Source organism: Agrilus planipennis, unplaced genomic scaffold, assembly GCF_000699045.2.
Source record: "Agrilus planipennis isolate EAB-ADULT unplaced genomic scaffold, Apla_2.0 scaffold24, whole genome shotgun sequence".
Classification (NCBI taxonomy): Eukaryota; Metazoa; Arthropoda; class Insecta; order Coleoptera; family Buprestidae; genus Agrilus; species Agrilus planipennis.
In genome coordinates this window covers 416,454-441,602 of record NW_020439076.1, presented here as the reverse complement: position 1 = coordinate 441,602, position 25,149 = coordinate 416,454, and the positions used below count along the sequence as shown (strand labels likewise).

Here is a 25,149-nt window from a genome sequence, read left to right as displayed (position 1 = left end):
AATATATCGCAACTGGTTCCTGTCAAGGTGTTGTTAATCTTTATGAAATGAGCGAAGTACTAAATAAAACAATACCCCAACCCAGGAAAAGTGTCCTTAATTTAACTACAAGTATAAAAGACCTCTCTTTTAACAGTACGTCTGAAATACTTGCTCTTTCTTCAGAAAATATTGAAAATTCTGTGCGCATACTGCATGTAGAATCAGGAACTGTTTTTAGTAATTTTCCTACGTTTGGCGCTAAGATGGGATATATCACGGCTATGAATATATCTCCAGGGAGCGGATATTTAGCAATTGGTAACAAAAAAGCGGTAGTTTCATTATTTAGATTAAAATATTATAAAACATACTAATTGTGTTACTTGTTCATATCCTTTTTTTGTAATAAACACCATCTTTTGATTAACGTTTTATTTATTTTTTATTATAACAGTTTTCATAAAAGCTTCATTTTATATAAAAAATATTGTTATTTGAATCAAATTAAATTTCGCGCCAGTTGTAATTTCGTAAAATTTGAGATACTGGGAAAGTTGAGAAATAAAACAGTAGAAAATAAAAGTTTTCATTTTCTTTAATAGTCAACATTAAATTCAAAAGAATCGTATTATCTGGGTTTCCTAATATTTTTATGACGCAAATATAAATACATGTCCATTGAAGCTATAAAATCAAATTTGATCAGTTTTTGGCGCTGTTTTAATAAATTAAAATTAATTAAACTGAAAGTTATCGTTAATTGCATTTAATTGAGACAGTACTTGGCATATTTATGTATTATGTAATTTTATCAAGGTAGGTAATTTGAAATGTTTATAAACGTATTGGCAACAGTGCTTAGATTTTGATAAATTTATTAAAATATATACAGGTAAGAATAATTAATATAAATGTAATTTTCTTTTCTTAATCTGCTTAATCCAATGTACTTATGAGTAATTGATGTTTTTTTCTTAATTTTACTTGTACTGATACCATCATATCTTTAAAGTATCTGTATTATATACAGTTACTCTTACATTTATGGTTTTTAAACAAGATACACGCTTATACATATATTATTAGCTACATTTTTATAATAGTTGCAGTTTTGTGTAAAAATGAGATACCTATTAACGGTAAAAAATATTGTTTATTTATATTGTGTTAATACCGGTTTGTAGTTCGCGGGTTTGTTCTACTTCCTTCTTAGGTGATGACTTATCAGTTTTCTGTCAAATTGTGCTGACACGCGTCGTGTTGTCAATTTCAGTACATGGTAAGCGTAACTTATATTGACAATTAAAAAGGGAAACATATCAAAATTTCCCTCAGATCGACTTGGAATGAAGAATGAAATGAAAAGCAAAGTTGGAAATAACAAAACCTACCACGCAATTCCCTTTCATCACATGTTCAACATTTGCTTTGTTGTGAACAGCAACAGCGTAAGATGCATGTAAAATGCGCAGACCCAAAAATTAAACATAGGCCTGCATGAAAGGAAGGCGCATGCGTTCCTCAGTTTACAGTTGGGTCTCGGCAGAAAATGGCGTCTGCTAAGTTTCTCGAAGAAGCTCTAAGATCAGACGTCGATGAGTCGGCCGTGAATGCAATTGTGGGTTCTTTAGAGAACCAGCTCGTCACATCGACGCCGGCGGTGTCGATCCAGTCAAATACAAGCATCGGAATTAACCAAAATCATATAAACAGTGCAATATCTAATGGCGGGACAGTTCCCTCACAGAAACATGGGGCCATCATAAACGGCGAGTCTATAGTTAGCTCGGCAACAACCGCGGATACTAACAAACTGGTAGTGAATAATGCGTTATCCGGCACTATAATCACGGGCGCGGCGGCCCAGGTAGCTACAGGAGCCGTCACGACTAGTTATGTGAACCAAGTGAACAATAATAATCACAACAATAACAGCAGTAACTCACAGACCTCAAAGGCTAATGATACTGGTGGTGGTGGCGGTGGTGTTAAAGTAGTGTTTTCACAAAGTGGACAGACAATGACTAGTGCGGCAGCGGTCCTTTCCAACAGGGTCGCCACTTTCCCCACGTCTCAGACTATACCTAATGGTACCATTGGGTTGTCTTCTCTTACACCCCAAACTGTTCTTCAGACAACCACCACAAATGTGCAAACAATACAAGCCAAACAACCCACAATAGTAATAAAAACTAGTGGGGCACCTGCAGGTTCACCCGGTTTAGTAACATTACCCATGAACGTTTCGCCAGTGCCACAGGTTAATAATGTAGGTACTCCTTCGTCACAATCCTCTACCACTGTCCTTTCTAATCTTCAATTAGTTAACGTACGTCCTGGGGTACCCACACAACCACAGAAGGGCCAGCCAGCTCGGGTTGTGCTTAGTGCACCACAGATGGTTGGGGCCCGTCCTGGAGCTCCAGTAAGTTGACGTACACTTGTCAAATGAGGAAATTTGATGTCTGTGTTTTTAAAGAAGTACATACTTAGATTGAATTCTATTATCATGTTTAAATCTTGAACTTCAACAGAAATACTATGGCCAGGTGTTTACTGGTAAATTTTTTATAGAAGTATTGCTTGAAATGTTGTTTTTTACTTTGAAATTTACCAAAAACGCAAAAAACTGAGCAACAAGTCCAATTCTGCTGACATAACCTAAAATCATGTTTATTTCTGAAGATTATAAATAAATACTAATATTGATTCAAAAAATATTTATTAGTTTTAGAAACTGCTTGGCCATTCTAAAATTTGTTGGTCAGTTTTTTCTTATACACAAACTTTATATGTACACAGGTACAACAAAACTTCCTCTAATAATTATTAATTTTTTTTTATTCTATTAAATTCTTAAGAAAATTAATTATGAAGAAAGCATTTGAAAAAGTGTACGCAACCTGTTGACGCTATTGGATATTAACATCTCCATACTTCTTTACTAACAAATTCATGATGATGATGGGCTTCTTAAGTAAATTGTACTTTTGGCAAATAAAATACTGGCAGTAATATTATTTTTGTAATTATGTATTATTGTATTAGATAAACATGTAAGCAGTTATTCAAATTGAAAATACAAATGAAGTACTTACAAGAAAAACATTTATAGAATTATGTAAGTTAATTTAGTTTTTGTTGAAAGTTGCGTTAACATAACTGCTAAGAAGTTGATCTATTAATAAGTTTGGATTTCTTTTTAAGATTTAAATAAAATTCTGAAAAAGTTATCCTCACTTTTACATTATTTATTAATTTTAATTTTATAAATAACATTGTTTATAAAAATCAGTAGTATTAATGTCAATTTATTCTTTTAGCAGTTAACTCTTCAAAGTTTACATGGTCTACAGCCTGGTCAGCAAGGACACCTGTTGCTCAAAACAGAAAATGGTCAGTACCAGTTGTTACGTGTGGGGCCTGCACCGGGTGTTGCGACGGGGTTGCCTGCAAGCTCGGTCCCCGGTGCAACGACACCGGTCACGTTTCGTATGCAAGCAGTGCCAGCAGTAAGTAGGCTCAACATTCAGTTCACACCCGGTCCTACTATTGCCACTATAGCACCACAAAAGACCATAGTCCAACAGGTGAACAAAACAGAAATATGCTACGTATTTTTCTATTCAATTATATTTGATTAATATTTTGAGGTAGTTCTTAATTTTCTTTTTTTTTTCTCTCACTTTTTAGCGAATATTTTGAAATATCTATCAGCCATTGAACGCTCTTTCCTGTTTCATTTCCTTACATGAGCTTCTATCACTCCATAAAGAAATTCAATCCCATAAAATGATAGATAGCATCAGTTGTTATAAATTTGAACAGTTTTATATTCTTATTATTAAGAAACTGATTATTTTAATTCAAATTAATAGTAGTCTCCAAAATTTGAAGTAATTGTTATTTAAACAAATCATAAAACGTTTCAATATACTTACTCAGCTAGTTTTATAAGCTCATGTGGAAGAGGCATGCATATTCAAAATTTTAATTATTTCGAGTAGTATTGGTAGAGAAATTTTTTAACATTAGCAAATCACTTCAGCAGTTTGCATGATTATATATTTTTTGTAGGTAATTTGCTGTAATAGGACTTACGCATGTATCCACTAGCTCCCTTTAAAACTACAGAAATATAGTTTTATTTGAACAACATTATTTATTCAAGTTTAGTTTAAAAAAAAAGTTAATTTTGCTGTCTGAAATTATTATTAGAGGGTAGTAGTTTTATTATTTTATCTAGCATATGCTGCTTTTATTTGCTTAGATACTTAAAAATTATATTCTGTTGGAATGGTCTTGCAACAAATACAGACTTTCTGAAATCTTTGATTTCTTGAGGTAAGGTACTATATTAATAACTTAATTTTTTATATCTTTATATCGTATCTATCTAATGTCAGTTAAAGTTAGCTCTATTGTATTGTTTTGTCTCTGAATTAAATTATCTGTTGAAGATTTTTTTTAAGTATTTTAGTTAATACGTATGTATTGTGTTACTTAAAAAAATTAGAAACAATATAATTGGATTGATTTGATTAAAAGTTACTTTATTATTTGGGATTTGGTTTTTTCCGTACATAAATTACACGAAAAATTGTGTAGTCGTTTTTTATATTAACATTTATGTAGTTAACACCACCAGTGGTTTTGAATCCTAAATGTTTTATTAGGGAGCAACAGCTGCTCCTGTATCCAGCCCTGCACCTGCCTCTGGAGTCACAACTGTCAATAATTCTGCAGTTCCAACAGTGGTACAAACAGCAACCCCTGTGCAGGTGGGAAATCCTTTTTTATTATTGAATTGAACATTAATCCCATTAACCATTACATACATCAAGTATTGTTTTGAACACATGACGTGTATGATATTAAAAATTTTTTATTAATCAGGGATTTTCATGTAGTATACTGAGATACTTACAATATTCTAAATGTTATCGTAATAATTCGTCGTGGTATACTTTAAAGACGTTTACTTTTTCAGAGACCGGCAAACGACAATACCAAAGAAAAGTGCCGCAAGTTCCTAGCAAACCTTCTAGAATTGTCAAGCAGAGAACCCAAGTCTGTAGAACGTAGTGTAAGAACCTTAATTCAAGAACTAATAGACATGCACGTCGAACCCGAAGATTTTTGCGATCGGCTCGAACGTCTTCTAAATGCTTCGCCACAACCGTGCCTCATTGGATTTTTAAAGGTAAATTCACAAAAAGCTGGATAAAAGTGAGTTTTTATCTAGTAATATGTTTTAAATACAACTGCCGCTTTTTCAAAAACCTTTAATTCTCTTATTCACTACAATAAAATAAATTAAAAAAAAAAATAATAAATGGAACTGATAAAACGCTAAAACCCAAACTTCCATATTAAACGTTTAAAAACCTAAAACTCGTTATAACACCCTCGTCTAATCGATAGTGACACTGGGAATCAAAAAGCATTTTAATTTTTTAAACGTTGTATGTGGTATTTGGGGTTCCAGTATTTTATTTTAGTTAAAGTAAACAGTCAGCTACAGTTTCTATTGTAACCTTCTAAAATCGATAGAGATAAAAATAATAAATTAACCAAAATTGACAATTTTTATAATTGTCTTAAAAATTACTCGTATGATTATCACCAAATTGCTTTAAAAAACAAGTAAACGTGATTTAAAAATCAAATTATTGACTTTTAAAGATACATATATTAATGATTGTCCAAACTGCAATACAGTGCAATGTATAACCAAATCTCTTATTGGTGAAAGAAAGTTAAAATTGCCTTGATGATAATATTTCATTAAAATAAGTTATTTATAATATTGAAGAAACATATCTACATATATGTATGTGTAAGTACAGATGTATATGAAAGTAACATCTGCAGTTAGCTAGGGATCTTTGTATTATTATCGTTAGTAACTGTTATCCTCCGCTCTCAGAGTGACGTAAAGTGTGTGAAATGAACCATCTTTTTGCATTTGGACGATTTATTTTTTAAAGAGCGATGATCATAATTTGTTTAGGTAGTGGAAATCTATACGTACACAAAAAAAATATTTTATTTCATTCTAATAACTATTCTTAATGTCAATAAGATCCGTTTCTATCATTTATACTGTCTTGTCTGCAAAAGTAAAGGAAATTTGAACTCTCCTTAAAGTGCTTATAAAAATGTTTCATTACCAGGAGTTCTTCTGTATCTCAAAATTTTTAGTATATCTATTATGGTTAAGTCTAGTTTTATAATTGTCCTTTTTCTGCAGAAAAGCTTACCGCTGTTACGACATTCGCTCGCCACGAAAGAACTGTCGATAGACGGTATCCGTCCACCACCCGCCAACGTCGTCTTTTCCATACAGAGTGGGACGGCTGCCGTCGCGACGGTATCCACTCAAGTACGACCTGCCGCGGTTGCATCATCCCAAGTGCGACTTGTAGCGCCTGGTGCGACCGTCGTACGACCTGCTGGTGCTGGTCACGTCGTTCAACAACGTCTTGTTACCCCTGTACGTGGTGCTGTTCAACAAACTACAAGAATGGTGGCTACTATACGCCAACCGAACTCCGTTGCGACGCCCGTTGCGGTATCAAGCTCACAGCCTCCCGCTCTTCATCCTGTTTTTCCCGCAACTAATCAAGTCCGCGCGACCGGTGCGACAGTAGTACGTCAGCAGCCTGTTCAGGTGCGTACGCCAGTAGCCGTTCGAACGGCAGCGACGCCCGTACAAGTCAAGGGAACCGGAGCGTCCGGTACTCAAGCTGCTTCTCAAAAATCGCTTGGCGTATCATCCGGAAAACCATCAGTGCCTTCGTCAACGTCAAAGTCCTCTAAAGACAAGGACAAAAAGGCGTCGTTTTCGGCGTCCGCGGCTGCGGCGGCTTACGCGGGAAATGTTGCCGGTGATGATGACATCAACGATGTGGCCGCTATGGGTGGTGTTAATTTGGCCGAAGAAACGCAAAAAATTCTGGGATCGACGGAATTTGTTGGTACACAAATTCGGTCTTGTAAAGAGGATGTTTTACTAAATATGGGACCGTTGCAACAAAAACTACGACAAGTAATGCAAAAGCACGGTCTCGATGAACCCAGTAACGAAGTAGTTGCCTGTGTTTCGCATGCTGTACAAGAACGACTCAAAAATTTGATCGAGAAATTATCGATTATTACAGAACACCGTCTAGAAATGGTGAAGACAGATCAACGATACGAGGTTACCAGTGATATCAAAGGTACATCCTTTTGCTTTGTAAAAAATACTGTCTTTGTTGTTGGTTAAATTAGTTTTATGAATATAATAATTGTAAACTTTTATTTCCTTGTAAAAGTAGTATTTTTTGTTTCGATTTACAGAATTTTATATTTGGAGAAAATTGTAGCAGTAACAGATATCTTGTTTCAGGTCAGTTGAAGTTTCTGGAGGACCTAGACCGAGCAGAACGAAAAAGGCATGAAGAGTTGGAGCGAGAAATGTTACTAAGAGCGGCAAAAAGTCGATCGAAAACGGAAGATCCAGAACAAGCCAAATTAAAAGCGAAAGCGAAAGAAATGCAAAGGGTTGAAATGGAAGAACTGAGACAACGAGAGGCAAATGCAACTGCGCTCCAAGCTATTGGTCCTCGGAAGAAACCTCGACTTGACGGAGATGCTAGCGCTGGTTCATCACAGGTGAGTTTTCAAAAGAAATTAATATCAGATTGTTACTACTTCTCATTTTTTTTTTTCAAGTTTCTATTTTACCACCCTTTCCAAAAGCAATTAAAAAATATTTACTTGTTATAAAAGACTTATCGTCACTTCCAGCAACACCATATATTTTTCAGATGAGTGTTATTCTGATTACCTTGATTGTGTTTCCTTTTTTCAGACAAGTACTGGGTCTTTCCACAGTGGCGCGAGAGGTCAGTTACCGCTAAGGGCAAGAATGAAAAAGGTCACGTTAAGAGATCTGCAATTTTTGTTTGAAACGGAAAAGGATCTTTGTAAAAGTCCGCTCCTGTACAAATCGTATCTCAAGTGATGCACGCTTTTTCTCGTCAGTGTTGTGATATTTGACTCTTACGAAAATGAAAAGAAAAATGGCAACAAATCCCTTTGGATTATATTCTAAAAAAACACAAACAGGTAAGAAGGACGGAGAGAGACTTATTTTATTCCAGTCACGATATGCAGGGTGTGTGCGAGAATGCGTGAGAGAAAGAAAGAAAATTTAGTGATACCAAGAGATAGGTAACTGAATGAAATTAATTTTTGTAGGGAAAACGCTTCCACTTTAAATGAGTGGAATTTTGTCGCCTAATCAATCAAAGCGAGATGCTTGCGCGATTAATAATAATTTATTTATTTTTTCCTTCGTGTTCTTATTTTATTTGTTGTTGGAAAANCATTTTTCAGTAATAAAACATTTCTCTACCTTTAAAATCTCGTAGTTTTGTTTTTTGTCTTTTTTTAATATTTTTGTTTGTATTTTTTTTTTTTGTTAAACAATTTTACTCAAAATAAATTGTTACGAAATTGATGGTTTTTTACAGTAGTAATTACATAAATTTATGCAATCTTAAAGTAATTTTAAATTAATAGAACTGCACGGCAACGTGAAGGACAAAATGAAATTGTTTAAATAAATAATTTATTTATTTTTTCCTTCGTGTTCTTATTTTATTTGTTGTTGGAAAAAGTGTAATTTTGTAAATAGCAATTTTCATATCTTCGTCCCTCCGTTTCTTTTTTTTTTGTTTGGTTTTGTTTAGAATACTAACTTAAACGAGTTGGTCGTAATTTTTTCTCTTAGTATGCGACATTAAAACGGTACACTTTTTAATACAACCATACATACAAATCAATTGTCCAATGGATTGGAATATTCTTAAACACATTGAGGTGTTTGGGTTTCTGATAAAGGAGGTGGTCGAAGTGTGATGCAAAGTTTACTAGTTTAATTTTAGCAGAAAATCTATTTCACAATAAAATCAGTAAAAATAGTAAAAATAAACGATGCATGTTACATTTGGCAATTGTCTAAACATCCCTCTTGCATTTTTTATTAAATGTGTGATGAAAATTTTTGTAGATTATTTAGTTGAGATAAATTTTTCAAAAATCAAAGTTTATTAAATCAAACGATAATGCATCACTATTTGAATACCACCTTTAATATTTGTTCAATTACTACTTCGAAATAGAAACTAGTTAANATGCATATTTGATCTCTGTTAAGGCACCATTTGAGCAACATTTAATATAATGTTGACTAGTTTAGAATTTTTTTATACTACATACAAAATGCTTACCACATGGTTCCCACTGATGTAATATATGTGGTAAGGTTCTCCTTCAAATAGATCCTTACATTCTAATATTTCACAAGCAGTAGGATGAACACCACTTCCTATTTGACCTAATACATGGGACCACTGTTTGTGTAGGTCATGTGACCTTAAATTTGGCAACTGGGTTTGTAAATGTCTAAAAATCGGTCGATTGTGCAACAGTCGTTTTCGAAGAAAGTATATTCTAAATTCAGATTTCTGTTTTAAATCCCAAAAATGATGAGTAAGAAGTTGCCTTGGAAAATAAAAGGCTAATGGAAATATAACATAGTTTGCAAGTGGAAGAGCAGATATAAGAAGGACAGGTGCTATTTTAAGCATGTCTCTTGGCATTTGATCATATAATTCTAATTGGTTTAATTCCAAAGTTCTAATGTCTCTTGTACTAAAGTTCACTTCTCTGTATATCTTTATAAATTCTTTAAAATCTCGGAAAAAATGTTTAATTCCTTCCATAAATATCCTATATATTTTCATTGCCCCTGGCAGTTGTTTTTCCAAAATTTTTTCATATTTGTCTAAATAATATGAATACTGATCCAAAAGATAAAACCTTATTTTGGTTTTTGCCTTTTCCGATTTATACACTGGTGAAGACCGTTTCCCTGAAGTTTGTGATTGCCTAAAAATTCGGTTTGATTATTTTTTTTATTAACGTCGGAATATTTCTGACATTTCATTTGATACCATGTGGACATTGCATTTCGGTGTATCTCCATAATAATATTATATTTGAAAGTGCAAAAATATATAATGTTGTGTTTCATTACGCATATAAATTATTCACCTTTATCCTGACTGAGTACAAAACAGTGCTAGACCTAGTGTTTTGAGTCCGATGATCTCATCTTTATGTACAGTCGAAGCACTTTCTGTTTAACTTGTCTTAAAATAACATTTTTCAGTAATAAAACATTTCTCTACCTTTAAAATCTCGTAGTTTTGTTTTTTGTCTTTTTTTAATATTTTTGTTTGTATTTTTTTTTTTTGATTAAACAATTTTACTCAAAATAAATTGTTACGAAATTGATGGTTTTTTACAGTAGTAATTACATAAATTTATGCAATCTTAAAGTAATTTTAAATAAATAAATTACCTTACTGCCTGCATATTTTGACTTCGTTTTTTATTGATAACGTGTGTTCAATAGATGTGGGCTAATTCTATTCTAATTGGAGGGCTTAATAAGACAAGAATGTTTTCTAAGTTTTAATAATAGGTTTAATGACTGTAGTTCTACCAAATGTCCTATCCATTGTGCTAACAAAAATATACTTTCCATATTGGTCTATTTGAGCAATGGTCATTTAAGTTTTAAGAATTTCAAGGAAATGGAAAAATCAGTTTTCTAATTTTCAAACCTGCCTTATTAATTTACTAATTCATTTTGTGCTAATTGAAATTCACCTTCGTAAATTCGCGATTTGTCTCAATTATATTTTTAAAACAAAGTAACTTCATTTTGTGCTTATTTTGTATTTATTTATAAAAAAACAAGCTGAAAGTTCTTATACAAAAGTTAAATATATAAATTGATGATTTTTACATAAGTCCCAAAAGTGCCTAACAAATTCTAATTCTAGCTGCCAGTTCTCTATAAATTAATTTATTCTGCATGTAGCAGAAGATAGCTTTTGTTATTATTACCATTAGTTGTTTAATATTTTATGTAAATGACACTATAGTTTTTGTAATTGTCGACTTGAATAAGAGGATTAAAACTGTTGTTTGAGGTGTTAAGTACCTTAAACTTGAATTTTATTGTGTTATTGCAATCAAAATGATAAATGATACCTCCGTAATTATTCTGTCAAAAATAAATAAGTTGCTCATTGGAAAAGGCTAATATTACAATAGAAATCACTATTAGTTATAAAAATCTAAGTTTCTAATCAATGATTTTAGTGAACTTTCAACAAAGCACGAGAATAAAGCTTTTGACTCTTGCCATTGGAATCCTGAATGTGATTTTTCAAAATTTTATTCTTTCAGGCAAAAAGTATCAACTATTAATGACCCGTTTTCAAGTGAAATGGACATACGTGTATGATCTGCTACTCTTCTTATAAAGACACATATGAACAAAAGACTTTATGAGATCATCTGCAAAACCTTTCAGAGGTTGTCCTTCAGATATCTGGCACCTTAAAACTTCCTAAGTATATGCGATGTACTGATACTTTACGAAAACGACAAAACAATTATGTAAGTAGCAACAGAAGAACAAGGTCTACTTACTTGCCTTCAGAAGTAATAATCTACTAATAATTATTAAAACGGGTGGAAATTTGTAGATTTTTAATGTTTTAAAAATCTTCTCAATTGCCTTTACCGAAGAAATCTTTAAACTTTTCTAATACATATTTAGTTTGCAATATCTTGCTTAAAATTAGTTCACTATTACTATCTTGTCTATGTTTATTATGATTAGGTTAGTTCCATAGATAATAGATATACAAAGGGTAGTTCATAGATTAGATTATCTATGGGTTAGTTCAATAGTGCTTAAGATTAGTCGTAATCGCTACTATCTATGGTCGTTACCATAGTAGTAACATTTTTCAATAACACCAATTTCCTCATCTATCACCAATTATTAATAAAAGAAAAGTAGCTGCAGTTTAATTTCAAATAATCGAAAATAATAAGAAAGTGTTTTATGGTATTACTTTATCAGCACCTTGTCTATGCTATTATCTATGATCATAGCTTGTCTATGATTAGACGTGTTCAATCTATTATCTATGTGTTCAATCTTCAATGTCAATTAATTGATGTTCAACGTTAAACATGTCAAACATATTGTAGCTCATTGTAATTTTGTGCTGTGGTGAAAAGTCGAGAACGAAGATACATTTTTGACTTGCTTCGTCAAAATATTTTTGTGATTTTTTTATGGTGAATCAATATTACATTTTAAGTGTTTTTGTGAAACGACGTTACGTAGCCTTATAATGTCCCATAACAATAATTTTGATAGAAGCCTAGGTGAGTTTTTGGTATTTTGAAAGGATTTTACTAATTAGAGGATTTCCAAATTTTAGGAACTACTGGCATTTTACCTGTACCTCAATCTACAAATAAATTTGTATACGTTAATAGAAATATGGTACAAAATGGCTTTCAACAAAAAAATTCTAATATACCACCAGCAAAAATATTAATAAACCCTAACTTCAAACAAAGTGTTCATGTTAATCCCCACTTTAATAAAATGGCTCATTCAACACCTAGTACTTCAATTTTTGTTAATCCTAATGTTATAATGCAGAAAAGTTTGCAATATACAATGGCCTCTATTCCTACAATTTATCAGACATCAACAATAAATAATATAACACCAACAGAAATTACAAAAACAACATCTACAATTTTGACGCAAGACAATTACAAACCAAAAGAAGAAATAGCAAAGAAAAAAGGTGCTGTTATAAAAAATACTAAAACTAAACTGGTTCGTGTTGCTTCTTCTGTGAACTGTAATAAACCAAATGAAGCAGGAAGTAGTTACAAAGTATCTCCAACTAAACAACGGCAGAAAGGTAAGGTTTCATTTAACTTTATTGTTTCATGGTATTATATATTTCTGCATTAATTTTTAGTTTGCTCAAGATATCGTTTAGTAAGAAGATCATTTAGTAAAGATCAACCAACCAGTGATAAGGATGGTTTCCATATTAAGAGATTATTTTATGCAAAAAGTAGATTCAAGATTGATAAAGTACTATTAGACAATAAAAATTATATAAAATATTTGCCAGAGATGAAGCAAACAAGAAAGAAGCGGTTTTATTTCTTCAATAATTTGTCATCAGAAAATCTGTATGTAAAGAAAAAAATTATTCTGAGTAAGACACAGTTTGTGGGTATCAACAGAATATTAAACAGAACTTCACTGAATAATAAGTTAAATAGTACAAATGGTACCTTAAGTCAAAATAAAAAGATTGGAAGAAAACTAATCACAATAAGAGGACAAAAATTCAAATTAGATGCCCATAACAAAACACTGACCTGTTTAACAAGACAACCAATGTCTGCACGTGCTGTCCATAATTTAAAAGATAAAAATAGTCCTATTAAAAACAATGCCAATAAAAGACATAATTTAACAAGGTAAATAACTATTACATTATTTTTAAAGTTAATGTTTTACACATTTTTGAGCAATTTAATTTTAGTGTGATAAAAAAAGAACATATTAAATATTTTGTTTTAGTCATTTTAAGCAGAAAAATATAAGCAGTTGCAGTTCATTAAACAGAATGAAAAAATGTAATATTCCCTGTCCATTCTTTCGAAAATATGGACGCTGTAGAGGTAAAGAAAAGGGTACATGCAACCGTGTGCATAATCCTGATCAAATCTCCTTGTGTCCCAAGTAAGTGAGTTTATATTAGTTTTCTTTCTTAAACAAATGTACGTTTTGAATAGAAAAATATTGTTATACATGTATAAAATGTTTTTNTATCTATGGGTTAGTTCAATAGTGCTTAAGATTAGTCGTAATCGCTACTATCTATGGTCGTTACCATAGTAGTAACATTTTTCAATAACACCAATTTCCTCATCTATCACCAATTATTAATAAAAGAAAAGTAGCTGCAGTTTAATTTCAAATAATCGAAAATAATAAGAAAGTGTTTTATGGTATTACTTTATCAGCACCTTGTCTATGCTATTATCTATGATCATAGCTTGTCTATGATTAGACGTGTTCAATCTATTATCTATGTGTTCAATCTTCAATGTCAATTAATTGATGTTCAACGTTAAACATGTCAAACATATTGTAGCTCATTGTAATTTTGTGCTGTGGTGAAAAGTCGAGAACGAAGATACATTTTTGACTTGCTTCGTCAAAATATTTTTGTGATTTTTTTATGGTGAATCAATATTACATTTTAAGTGTTTTTGTGAAACGACGTTACGTAGCCTTATAATGTCCCATAACAATAATTTTGATAGAAGCCTAGGTGAGTTTTTGGTATTTTGAAAGGATTTTACTAATTAGAGGATTTCCAAATTTTAGGAACTACTGGCATTTTACCTGTACCTCAATCTACAAATAAATTTGTATACGTTAATAGAAATATGGTACAAAATGGCTTTCAACAAAAAAATTCTAATATACCACCAGCAAAAATATTAATAAACCCTAACTTCAAACAAAGTGTTCATGTTAATCCCCACTTTAATAAAATGGCTCATTCAACACCTAGTACTTCAATTTTTGTTAATCCTAATGTTATAATGCAGAAAAGTTTGCAATATACAATGGCCTCTATTCCTACAATTTATCAGACATCAACAATAAATAATATAAAACCAACAGAAATTACAAAAACAACATCTACAATTTTGACGCAAGACAATTACAAACCAAAAGAAGAAATAGCAAAGAAAAAAGGTGCTGTTATAAAAAATACTAAAACTAAACTGGTTCGTGTTGCTTCTTCTGTGAACTGTAATAAACCAAATGAAGCAGGAAGTAGTTACAAAGTATCTCCAACTAAACAACGGCAGAAAGGTAAGGTTTCATTTAACTTTATTGTTTCATGGTATTATATATTTCTGCATTAATTTTTAGTTTGCTCAAGATATCGTTTAGTAAGAAGATCATTTAGTAAAGATCAACCAACCAGTGATAAGGATGGTTTCCATATTAAGAGATTATTTTATGCAAAAAGTAGATTCAAGATTGATAAAGTACTATTAGACAATAAAAATTATATAAAATATTTGCCAGAGATGAAGCAAACAAGAAAGAAGCGGTTTTATTTCTTCAATAATTTGTCATCAGAAAATCTGTATGTAAAGAAAAAAATTATTCTGAGTAAGACACAGTTTGTGGGTATCAACAGAATATTAAACAGAACTTCACTGAATAATAAGTTAAATAGTACAAATGGTACCTTAAGTCAAAATAAAAAGATTGGAAGAAAACTAATCACAATAAGAGGACAAAAATTCAAATTAGATGCCCATAACAAAACACTGACCTGTTTAACAAGACAACCAATGTCTGCACGTGCTGTCCATAATTTAAAAGATAAAAATAGTCCTATTAAAAACAATGCCAATAAAAGACATAATTTAACAAGGTAAATAACTATTACATTATTTTTAAAGTTAATGTTTTACACATTTTTGAGCAATTTAATTTTAGTGTGATAAAAAAAGAACATATTAAATATTTTGTTTTAGTCATTTTAAGCAGAAAAATATAAGCAGTTGCAGTTCATTAAACAGAATGAAAAAATGTAATATTCCCTGTCCATTCTTTCGAAAATATGGACGCTGTAGAGGTAAAGAAAAGGGTACATGCAACCGTGTGCATAATCCTGATCAAATCTCCTTGTGTCCCAAGTAAGTGAGTTTATATTAGTTTTCTTTCTTAAACAAATGTACGTTTTGAATAGAAAAATATTGTTATACATGTATAAAATGTTTTTAATTATATAATTGTTACATGTAAGTTAAATACAATTAAGCAATTTAAATTCTGAGGTGCCTTTTCATAAATTTTTATAATTTTTCTAGTTTCTAACGTTGCGGTTTTCTCCTTTTTTATGTCAAATGCAATATCTTAGATTCCTAATAATTTTCTCTTAGTTTTTTATTCTTTACTCGATTTTCTTTCTCCCATTCTTAGGAAATAACTAGTACATCTGTTGTTTTTTTCCGTTAATTCAACTCTTAACACCTCTTTATATTTTGCTTAAGCTATCCTCAAACTGCTTTTTTTATTAAAGTCTTATATTTATAATAATTTCGTCTATTCTTTGAAGATTTTTGCAAGGAGCCTGCATAAACGATAAATGTCTTTTGTCACATAAAGTATCGCCGGAAAAGATGGCGACCTGCAAATTCTTTTTGGAAGGCTTGTGTACACGAGAAAACTGCCAGTACCTTCATGTGAAAATAAACGCAAAAGCAGACATTTGCCAGAAATTTTTAGAGGGTTTCTGCGATAAAGGCAGAGAGGTACTAGTTTCTAGTTTACTAAATTTTATTTATTGTAATGTTTCCTATTTCTAGTGTGATAAACGTCACCAATACCTATGCCCTGCATTTGAAAAATTGGGAAAGTGCTTGAAGAAGAAGTGCCCCTATCCACATGCGAATGTGGTAAGAAAACGTAAAATATCTATAAAGGTTGCCACAAAATCGTCAAGTTCTCAAAAACGAATTAAAAAAGATAACTATAAGCAAACTCCTAAAAATTCAATCAAAGAATTAAATGAATCGACAAAAAAAGTAGAAATTGCCAATAATTTGGTAAAAAGATACTATATAGATTCTAATCCAACATCTTCAAACGATATACATGTTGATGATAACAATGAAACGAAAATTTTGCATTCAGATACTCATTCAAATGACAACCATACTGAAGAAATTTCAGCGCCTTTACCGAAACGTCCGAAGCTGGGTGAATTGCCTTCCTTTATACCTTTTGAAAGTACTTAGGAGAGTTTGTGATACATTAAATTTATATCTACTATATATGTGATTGATTGATTTCAATTGTAACAAAACTAAGAAATGATGATTTCGTGGCAACATTTATTACTGTTTTTATTAAAAAAAAGGTAGTTAGAAGATATAATTGATGTTAAAAAGAATAATAAACGAATTAGAAGCGATTTTGCAGAGGATTTTAATTATTTTTCCTCTAACCGTTCAACAGCGTTATACTGTATCTCTTTTTATGTAGCTGCTATATTATTACAATTTTTTTTAGATTATCGTTTTACTGATATTTTAAAAACTTTTTTCGTGGTTCATTTCTTTTTCTGCAAATATTTATTTCTAAAGTAAATATTCCGCTTTATTGATTTTAAAAGCATTCATGATACAGATTGAAATGCTTTAAAGGATTGGTACATTTATTAATATAAACTAATATACTTTACTTTGTGATCCTTTCAGAGGTTGTCCTTCAGATATCTGGCACCTTAAAACTTCCTAAGTATATGCGATGTACTGATACTTTACGAAAACGACAAAACAATTATGTAAGTAGCAACAGAAGAACAAGGTCTACTTACTTGCCTTCAGAAGTAATAATCTACTAATAATTATTAAAACGGGTGGAAATTTGTAGATTTTTAATGTTTTAAAAATCTTCTCAATTGCCTTTACCGAAGAAATCTTTAAACTTTTCTAATACATATTTAGTTTGCAATATCTTGCTTAAAATTAGTTCACTATTACTATCTTGTCTATGTTTATTATGATTAGGTTAGTTCCATAGATAATAGATATACAAAGGGTAGTTCATAGATTAGATTATCTATGGGTTAGTTCAATAGTGCTTAAGATTAGTCGTAATCGCTACTATCTATGGTCGTTACCATAGTAGTAACATTTTTCAATAACACCAATTTCCTCATCTATCACCAATTATTAATAAAAGAAAAGTAGCTGCAGTTTAATTTCAAATAATCGAAAATAATAAGAAAGTGTTTTATGGTATTACNTTTAATTTTCATTTTATCGTTAACGGTTTTCATTAAATTTTTCGATATAAAAGACTTGATTTGAATGCATTACAAAATAAAAAAATAAACATAAAAATACCTCTAGTAAAGCAAGCAGTTCTTAAGCTCTCCATTCCCAGTTCATCTACACCCCCCTGTTTCATGATTGCTTTATCCATTGCTTGTATTAGTGCTGCTTGTTCTACTAATCGAGACCGTTTTAAAAACCCAGCATGTAAATCATGCAGTTTTATCAAATGTCTCTAAAAAATATTTATCAAATTAATGGAATTATTTATAGATGCTTTAATGTTTAATCAATAGGTGATTTTGGAGTAATCCAAAGTGCCTAATTCAAACTTAATAGCCTTTATTTTAACGTTTAAATGTTTATAGTGACATTTAAGTACTTGAAAGTTTGAAAAACTTTGAAGTAAGTAACATTTTAAATTTCATTTTTAATAAAAATTTGTCACTTTTAATGTATATAAGAACCACTTACTTAGGAACAATCAACAAAAAGAATATAAACCAAAATACTATTATTATGCATGCATATTTGATCTCTGTTAAGGCACCATTTGAGCAACATTTAATATAATGTTGACTAGTTTAGAATTTTTTTATACTACATACAAAATGCTTACCACATGGTTCCCACTGATGTAATATATGTGGTAAGGTTCTCCTTCAAATAGATCCTTACATTCTAATATTTCACAAGCAGTAGGATGAACACCACTTCCTATTTGACCTAATACATGGGACCACTGTTTGTGTAGGTCATGTGACCTTAAATTTGGCAGCTGGGTTTGTAAATGTCTAAAAATCGGTCGATTGTGCAACAGTCGTTTTCGAAGAAAGTATATTCTAAATTCAGATTTCTGTTTTAAATCCCAAAAATGATGAGTAAGAAGTTGCCTTGGAAAATAAAAGGCTAATGGAAATATAACATAGTTTGCAAGTGGAAGAGCAGATATAAGAAGGACAGGTGCTATTTTAAGCATGTCTCTTGGCATTTGATCATATAATTCTAATTGGTTTAATTCCAAAGTTCTAATGTCTCTTGTACTAAAGTTCACTTCTCTGTATATCTTTATAAATTCTTTAAAATCTCGGAAAAAATGTTTAATTCCTTCCATAAATATCCTATATATTTTCATTGCCCCTGGCAGTTGTTTTTCCAAAATTTTTTCATATTTGTCTAAATAATATGAATACTGATCCAAAAGATAAAACCTTATTTTGGTTTTTGCCTTTTCCGATTTATACACTGGTGAAGACCGTTTCCCTGAAGTTTGTGATTGCCTAAAAATTCGGTTTGATTATTTTTTTTATTACTGCAAGTACTTCATACCTCTTGTTGCACCTTTTTGCTGTATATGTTAGCAATATTTTAGAAATATTCCTTCGGTATGCTGGGATTAATATTGGTAACGCCATTTTCCACTTTTTTTAATTATAAATTTTACAAGTGGTTTATTTTAATGCAACTATTGTTTATTTACATTTTATTCGTTTCTTTATGATCCTATCCTTTACTTGAGGTTAGAACCAGTTGTGTCTATGTGCACGTCGCTATATATAAAAAATTAAATGTCACTACTTATTTGTGTTGTCAGAAAAGATAAAATTTATTAGTTAAGTACTTAGTGAATAATATTTTAAACCCTCTTATTGAAAACAGAGTCTTTAATTAAGGAATTATAACTACTACCGTTGCACTGACGATGAGAATACTGTGCAGTACGGTGGGTTGTCTACATAAAGGGCGAGCAATCACGAACAGTTTTAAATTCAAACTATCACGAATTAAATAAGTGCCGTGTATTCTATAAATATAAATAAATACGTCTAAATCGAAATTTTTACGGGTGTACAACGATAATACATGTACTTTAGTGTAATTTTTGTTCTAAAGGGAAATTTCTTGGATGCATTGTCTATGAAAGAAAATTCCTTACAAGCCACTGCCATAAAAATATTTTCGATTGCAATTTAGACGTATCAAGAAAGGTAGGATTTTATTTAACATTTGGCTCAATTTATTTTTATTAATTATAAAATATTGTATATTGTTTTAGTATTTCTAACTATTCGTCCACGAAGTTTTCTCTCAGTGTTTTGAGTTGTTTACAATGGAAGTGGGTACTACAATATTCTAGAATTGTTCTTACTGCATTCGAAAGGTAGGATTCGTTTTTGTATCTTTTTTTTATTAAACAAGCTGAAAATACCAAAATATATTAAAGGTGTTGTAAGGCATGATTCAAAGTAATTTTACAGCTGGAAATTACACTGGGGTGCACGTGTTCAACCCCCAACTTAATAACGTCTTCTCTTTGCTTTAATTACTTAATTTATCCCTTATTAAACGAGTGAAAGTACATACATAAAGATTATTGCGGGTCATTTGGTAGCAGTGAAAATAATGTTAAGAGTTAGAAATTGCCGGGGTTCACATTCAACCCTCTTTTTAGAAACATCGTCTTTATTTATTGATAAATTAATTCTTTCCTTATTAAATGAGCTGAGCGTATTAAACTGTATTAATCTAGTTGTGAGCTATCAGTGGATAGAATTTTAGTTAGAAATTACCGGGGTGCATTTGCAACTTTTACTTTAAATGCGTCGTTTTTACTTCTTGATAAATTAATTTCTCCCTTTTATTAAACGACTTGAATAAATCAAAATAATGAAGTAGTTGTGGGTAAAGTTAAACTAAAATTGTATGGCTAAAAGTTACAAGTGAATGTTCTAAACCCTCTTTTTGAAAGCGGGAGTTTTTTATAAAGGAATGTGGTACCATCGCCCGAAATTAAACTAGTGCACTGTAGTCTAGAAGACTACCCAAAAATAAAAATGCTACAGTGTGTGAGTCGAAATTTGTACGCCATTAAATTTTTCGATTTTAATGATCTATTTAAATTTATTTGGTACCTATACTACGATTTTTTATACGATTTCTGATAGAGAAGTATTTTTATAGTTAAAAATGCGGATAATGATTTTGTTAAAGGTGACATATTATTTTCGGTTTTGGTATTAAATTTTCATCACTTTGTATAATACTAAACAAATTTTAACGTAACTGTAGTAAATGATGGTAACCCCCCCTAACTTCCCTTCAAATATTAATACTTCAGCTTACATAATATAAGAAATATGCAATTTTGAGTAAGATACTGAAAAAACATAACAGAACAAGTACATCTAGACATAAGGAAGCTTTATAAAATTCCTCGTAGATTCTAAAAATTCATAAACATATAGAGTGTTCTATTTAAAATAAAAAAGTTGACGAAAACTTCCAGTATGATCGGAAGTGATACAGGAATGGCATTATTTTATTTAAAGAGAGTAGATCGCAAAATTTTAAAACTTAATTCGAAGTTATTTTTGAAATATTCTAATGGGTCATCACCGTAAGATACCCTGTATAGTAATAATAAGAGCAAGGCAATAAATTTTTAGTCTTCTGTCCAACGATTGAGAAATTTGTAACAGTAACTAAATTCTGCAATTTATTTCTTCATTTAAAAAGAATTTGTTCTGTTTGTCTTTGTCCTAATCCCTTTAACAGCCTTTTTTACAATCGCATCATTCGGTCACCTTGGATGTTTGTCTCGAGAAACAATATGCTTCTATTTATGTATGTGTGAAGATAATAGACTTTCTGAATAAAATATTGAATTCGTTCGTTAAGAAATAATCCGATTAAGATTAAATGTAAAAGTTAATTTACAATTTTATAAATTAATTTGAGAAAATGTGTATTTTTGGTCACATGAGTTTGTTGTCAATCGTACGGTAACAATTAAAAAAGTTTTAAGATAAAAAAACGTAGCTAATTATAAATTCTGTGATGACAACACAACTACATACTATTAGGCCAATCGTTAGGGAGTCGGACTGGAAAATTTTATCAAGAAATCTTCGTTTCAATCCTGTTTTTCCCCTCTTCGGCGTGGCCTAGTTTCGTAGCCGTTTATAAAAATAAAGCGTTTTTGAAATGATTTCCACTCGAAATATCTACCAACTCATGGCTACAATTAAGATATTATTCATACAGTAATAGTTTAGAAATTAGACAAGAGGGGGTTCAATAACTACTCTGAAATCAAATTAATCAAAGATTATAAAATATTTTGTGTTGCATTTTACAAGTCCTTTCTTACGAATAGGGACTCTCTGGTCTTTCGGCAGGGGATTTAAAAAAATATATCTTTATTAATTATTTCTGTTTTTGGGTCGCCACTCTATATCCGGATTCCAAATCGAAACTGTAAGGGTTCTAGGAAATGCTAAAAAAAGATCTTAAAAATTCTTTAGTAATAAAAAGTTGCTAAGTTTTACTTGTTCTCTATTTCTGCTCGATTGCTAGCTACTTCGTACATGTCACACTCAAGCAGGGACGCAACAACGTTGCAGTTTGACTGGGTGCTCCTATCATAATACTATAAATATTTATATACTGCGGGGGTGTACAAGCTGAAAAGATCGAGTTCGGCTGCTCATTTACGAGCTTGAACTATTTGAACCGAACTTTCAAGTTGGGTTATTAGCTGAATCGACTGGAATTGACTAGGTGCCCAACCCAATGGAGTGGCTGCTCAGGCACCCGTGGAGCCTCCCCCTTGTTGCGCCCCTGCACACAAGTAAACATATTTTAGTACAGTAATTAGGTTACATACAGGTTTTAAAATAAGTTAAACGCGAATTACAATCTGATTTTTGGGTACATCCTACATTATAAATCCGAATGTTAGTTTGTTTGTCGGCTTTTCACGCTTTAACTACTCAACCAATCCTATCCTTTTATCCAGAAAAATATTGTTTCCAAGGGATAGAAAAAATTATTTTTTAAAAGGTCGATTTTACTCCTTAAGTACTAAATTGACGATCGTGAAATTTTGTAGACACATTGTCGGGGTGTCAAGGGTATAGAAAAGGACATAGGGTACCTTTTATCTAGAAAAAAAATACTGTTCCCGAGGGATAGAAAAATTAGTTTTATGTGATCGTCAATGATCTTTGACATGTATTTAAGACATCAACGCGAGCGAAGCCGCGAGTAAAATCTAGTACTCGATAAAGTAAAATAAATAAAAAAATAATTATAAATTCATCAAGGTTTTTGACGTGACAACGTCTTATAATTCGATGGAGCCGGCTGCACGCACGAAAAAACATGACTTATGCGGCATTACCTCGCTCTGAGGCGTTCCATTTAAGGCTTCAAGTGCAAGCGAGAGCGCGGAACGAGCGACAAAGAGGCACAATCGGCCTCCGCGTTCGGCAGCGTTCGACATCTGTCTCTCTCCTACTTGAGTGAGCGATGCGTCCGCGTGGACAGCTGCTATACAATAATACATTTCCATTTACCTCCTTCTCTATATCCATACAAAATATCTATCAAACAAATAAAATTAAAATTTTCTTTTGAAAAATGAAACCATTCCATCAGTATTTTCTTCTGATGTTGTCACGCTCAATTATCGTCAGTAAACCGACTTTACAGACAACCGATTTTTTCAATAAAATTAAGGTTCTGTATAAGTATGTATAATCCGTAAATTTGATACGAATTCCAGTTATTAATTCTCCTTACCCTTACGTTAACTTCGTCAATACACGGGCCTGTGCTAAATATCTGTACCTACGGGATGGAAATTTTTGGAGAGAAGAGGTAACAAATCGAAAATCATTTTCGTCGCTATTCCGCGACGTCGCAACGCCTATCGTCGAGAGCGTCGCGCAGTTGAGTTCAGTTATTTCGAAAGCGCTAACTAATGCGACAACGTGTTCACATATAGTTTGTTATTAAAGTTGAGCTTGTAAGTTGTTTACAATGTTAAACAACCGTGTTACAAAAATATCTAAAGTATAAGTGTCTATTGTAATCGAAATAAAAACGGTTCTGTAAAAAGAAACTATTTTTTTGAGGTGGGTACGCAATTTAATCGCGTTGTTATGTAGATTTTTGTACTTTTCTCCCAAAGGTTGTTCACTGTGCTATTTTTATATGTTTAATTGGATATTATTTGGACACCTAGGAGTTCTTCTTCCACAAGTAGATATTTTTTAATTTACTTCTAGTTTTAGAAACTGGAACAAATCATTATTTGAGCTTCTATTTGAACAACGTGTTTCGTCATAACTGTATGATCATGTTTTCTGTGTTCTTCTGATTTTACACATTTTATATGTAATTACAAAATGTTATAAACACGTCTATTTATACCCTGCAATTTAAACGTTAGCAGTAAAATTGCATCAGCAATGATTTTTTTTTAATTAATTTCGAAAAAGAAAACTAATGCTTGGAACATGGTACATGTATTGATTTTAAGATGCTGTGTAACCTTGGCAATCAAATAATGCTTATTCGTATCTCGTAATAAAACAAAAACATTTTATTAATCCCTCTTTAAAAAGGCAAATAAAATTACCAAATGTACCTACTATGAAATTTAAATCGCTCAAAAATTATTTAAAAACACAAATAAAACAACAAAAAACTTTTTGATTGAATGAACCTAAGTGTGCCCATAGGTACTTGGAACTTACAATATCGAATCAATTCTTGTTTTAATTTTCCTTTTTTAGTAGTGCTTTATTTGGTTTTCTATTATAAATTTGCCTAGTCAAGTCAAGTCAAATACATTTTTTTTTCAGTGGGCGTGTTAAACAGTAAATAAAATCATGGCAGTGGAAATACTTGATGTTGACCATTATGCCATTAGCGCAATAGTGACTGTCAGTATGCAGCTAATATTTTTTTCCATAGCTGCCAGCTTTCAGTTCGATAAATTGACTGATTTTGCGGGTGGGATCAACTTTATTATAATTGCCTTGTTGACGTTTTTTCTTGGGCAAGGAAACCGAGTAAGTGAATACTATTTTTTTTCTTAATAGTTAGTAAATGAAAAGAAACACAGAAAAGGTGTAAAATCTAAAAAAAAATGTATCTTGTATGGTTGGGACTCATTTATTTAAAATGTAGAATCAATAATATCAGAGCAACAGATAATTAACCCATTTTATATAATATTCTTTTTCAGTTTAAAGTAATGTTACATTAAGTTCGCTGAATTTAATAAATTGTAACAAATGACTAATTTAAAAGTTAGCCCCTTAATTTAAAATAATGATATTTATTATTATTTATTACAATATTGGTAGAAATAAAATAGTGAACCAAACGCCGATAGAAAGTTTAGATATGGACCTGTTTAGATTAAAAAAATTGTAGCTCTTCACCTTTAATAAACATTGAATGCGGTAGTAAAAAAACTAAAAGTTAGGAAAAATTTCTGGGAAAACTCAATTCACATGTACTTGTTGTTTGTTACTTCTA

General features: G+C 31.3%; 6 protein-coding genes across 15 annotated transcripts in view; 4 read left to right on the top strand and 2 right to left on the bottom strand.

Moving 5' to 3' along the window:
- The window catches only part of LOC108741391 (U3 small nucleolar RNA-associated protein 18 homolog), an 8,791-nt gene extending 8,382 nt beyond the window's left edge, over positions 1-409 (top strand). Inside the window, exon 2 of the mRNA XM_025977246.1 lies at positions 16-409. Within this exon, the coding sequence (XP_025833031.1) occupies positions 16-356 (341 nt within the window). The 3' untranslated portion in view covers positions 357-409. The remainder of the gene's footprint in view (positions 1-15) is intronic.
- A 216-nt stretch (positions 410-625) lies between these two features.
- Positions 626-8,350, top strand: LOC108741955 (transcription initiation factor TFIID subunit 4). 6 transcript variants are annotated; one of them, XM_018476935.2, is made up of 8 exons: positions 626-1,261; positions 1,318-2,407; positions 3,306-3,572; positions 4,659-4,763; positions 4,973-5,185; positions 6,236-7,205; positions 7,376-7,641; positions 7,841-8,350. In XM_018476935.2, the coding sequence occupies exons 2-8, from the start codon at positions 1,532-1,534 to the stop codon at positions 7,991-7,993; spliced, it is 2,850 nt and encodes a 949-aa protein (XP_018332437.1). In that variant the 5' UTR covers positions 626-1,261; positions 1,318-1,531; the 3' UTR covers positions 7,994-8,350. The 6 variants fall into 6 exon arrangements, with proteins under 6 accessions (XP_018332437.1, XP_025833030.1, XP_018332469.1 ...); XM_025977245.1 differs by having other exon boundaries at positions 626-2,407; XM_018476967.2 differs by having other exon boundaries at positions 627-2,242.
- Positions 8,351-9,212: 862 nt separating this feature from the next.
- Positions 9,213-9,929, bottom strand: LOC112905240 (LETM1 domain-containing protein 1-like; the record flags this gene model as incomplete). Its single annotated transcript, XM_025977247.1, has 1 exon — positions 9,213-9,929. A coding segment is annotated over one exon (690 nt), but the record flags the coding sequence as incomplete, so codon positions are not given.
- Positions 9,930-12,061: 2,132 nt separating this feature from the next.
- LOC108741517 (zinc finger CCCH domain-containing protein 3) lies at positions 12,062-16,953 on the top strand. 2 transcript variants are annotated; one of them, XM_025977244.1, is made up of 6 exons: positions 12,062-12,291; positions 12,348-12,845; positions 12,906-13,419; positions 13,523-13,684; positions 16,095-16,290; positions 16,345-16,953. In XM_025977244.1, exons 1-6 carry the CDS (start codon positions 12,258-12,260, stop codon positions 16,774-16,776), a joined length of 1,836 nt encoding a protein of 611 aa, XP_025833029.1. In that variant the 5' UTR covers positions 12,062-12,257; the 3' UTR covers positions 16,777-16,953. The 2 variants fall into 2 exon arrangements, with proteins under 2 accessions (XP_025833029.1, XP_025833028.1); XM_025977243.1 differs by lacking the exons at positions 12,062-12,291; positions 12,348-12,845; positions 12,906-13,419; positions 13,523-13,684 and adding exons at positions 14,052-14,279; positions 14,336-14,833; positions 14,894-15,407; positions 15,511-15,672.
- An 867-nt stretch (positions 16,954-17,820) lies between these two features.
- On the bottom strand, positions 17,821-19,252 carry LOC108741384 (LETM1 domain-containing protein 1). Of its 2 annotated transcripts, none has more exons than XM_018476193.2 (3): positions 19,147-19,252; positions 18,437-19,097; positions 17,821-18,052 (listed from the first exon to the last, which is right to left on the bottom strand). In XM_018476193.2, the coding sequence occupies exons 1-3, from the start codon at positions 19,230-19,232 to the stop codon at positions 17,822-17,824; spliced, it is 978 nt and encodes a 325-aa protein (XP_018331695.1). In that variant the 5' UTR covers positions 19,233-19,252; the 3' UTR covers position 17,821. The 2 variants fall into 2 exon arrangements, with proteins under 2 accessions (XP_018331695.1, XP_025833045.1); XM_025977260.1 differs by having other exon boundaries at positions 19,159-19,243.
- A 461-nt stretch (positions 19,253-19,713) lies between these two features.
- LOC108741940 overlaps positions 19,714-25,149 on the top strand; it is a 9,281-nt gene continuing 3,845 nt past the window's right edge. For 2 of the 3 annotated variants that reach the window (XM_018476919.2, XM_025977262.1), the window contains exons 1-3: positions 19,714-19,805; positions 19,874-19,978; positions 24,468-24,677. In XM_018476919.2, coding sequence (XP_018332421.1) covers positions 24,495-24,677 — 183 coding nt within the window. In that variant the 5' untranslated portion in view covers positions 19,714-19,805; positions 19,874-19,978; positions 24,468-24,494. Of the gene's footprint in view, positions 19,806-19,873; positions 19,979-23,500; positions 23,736-24,467; positions 24,678-25,149 lie in introns of those variants that run through there. The other variant, XM_025977263.1, reaches the window with a different exon arrangement.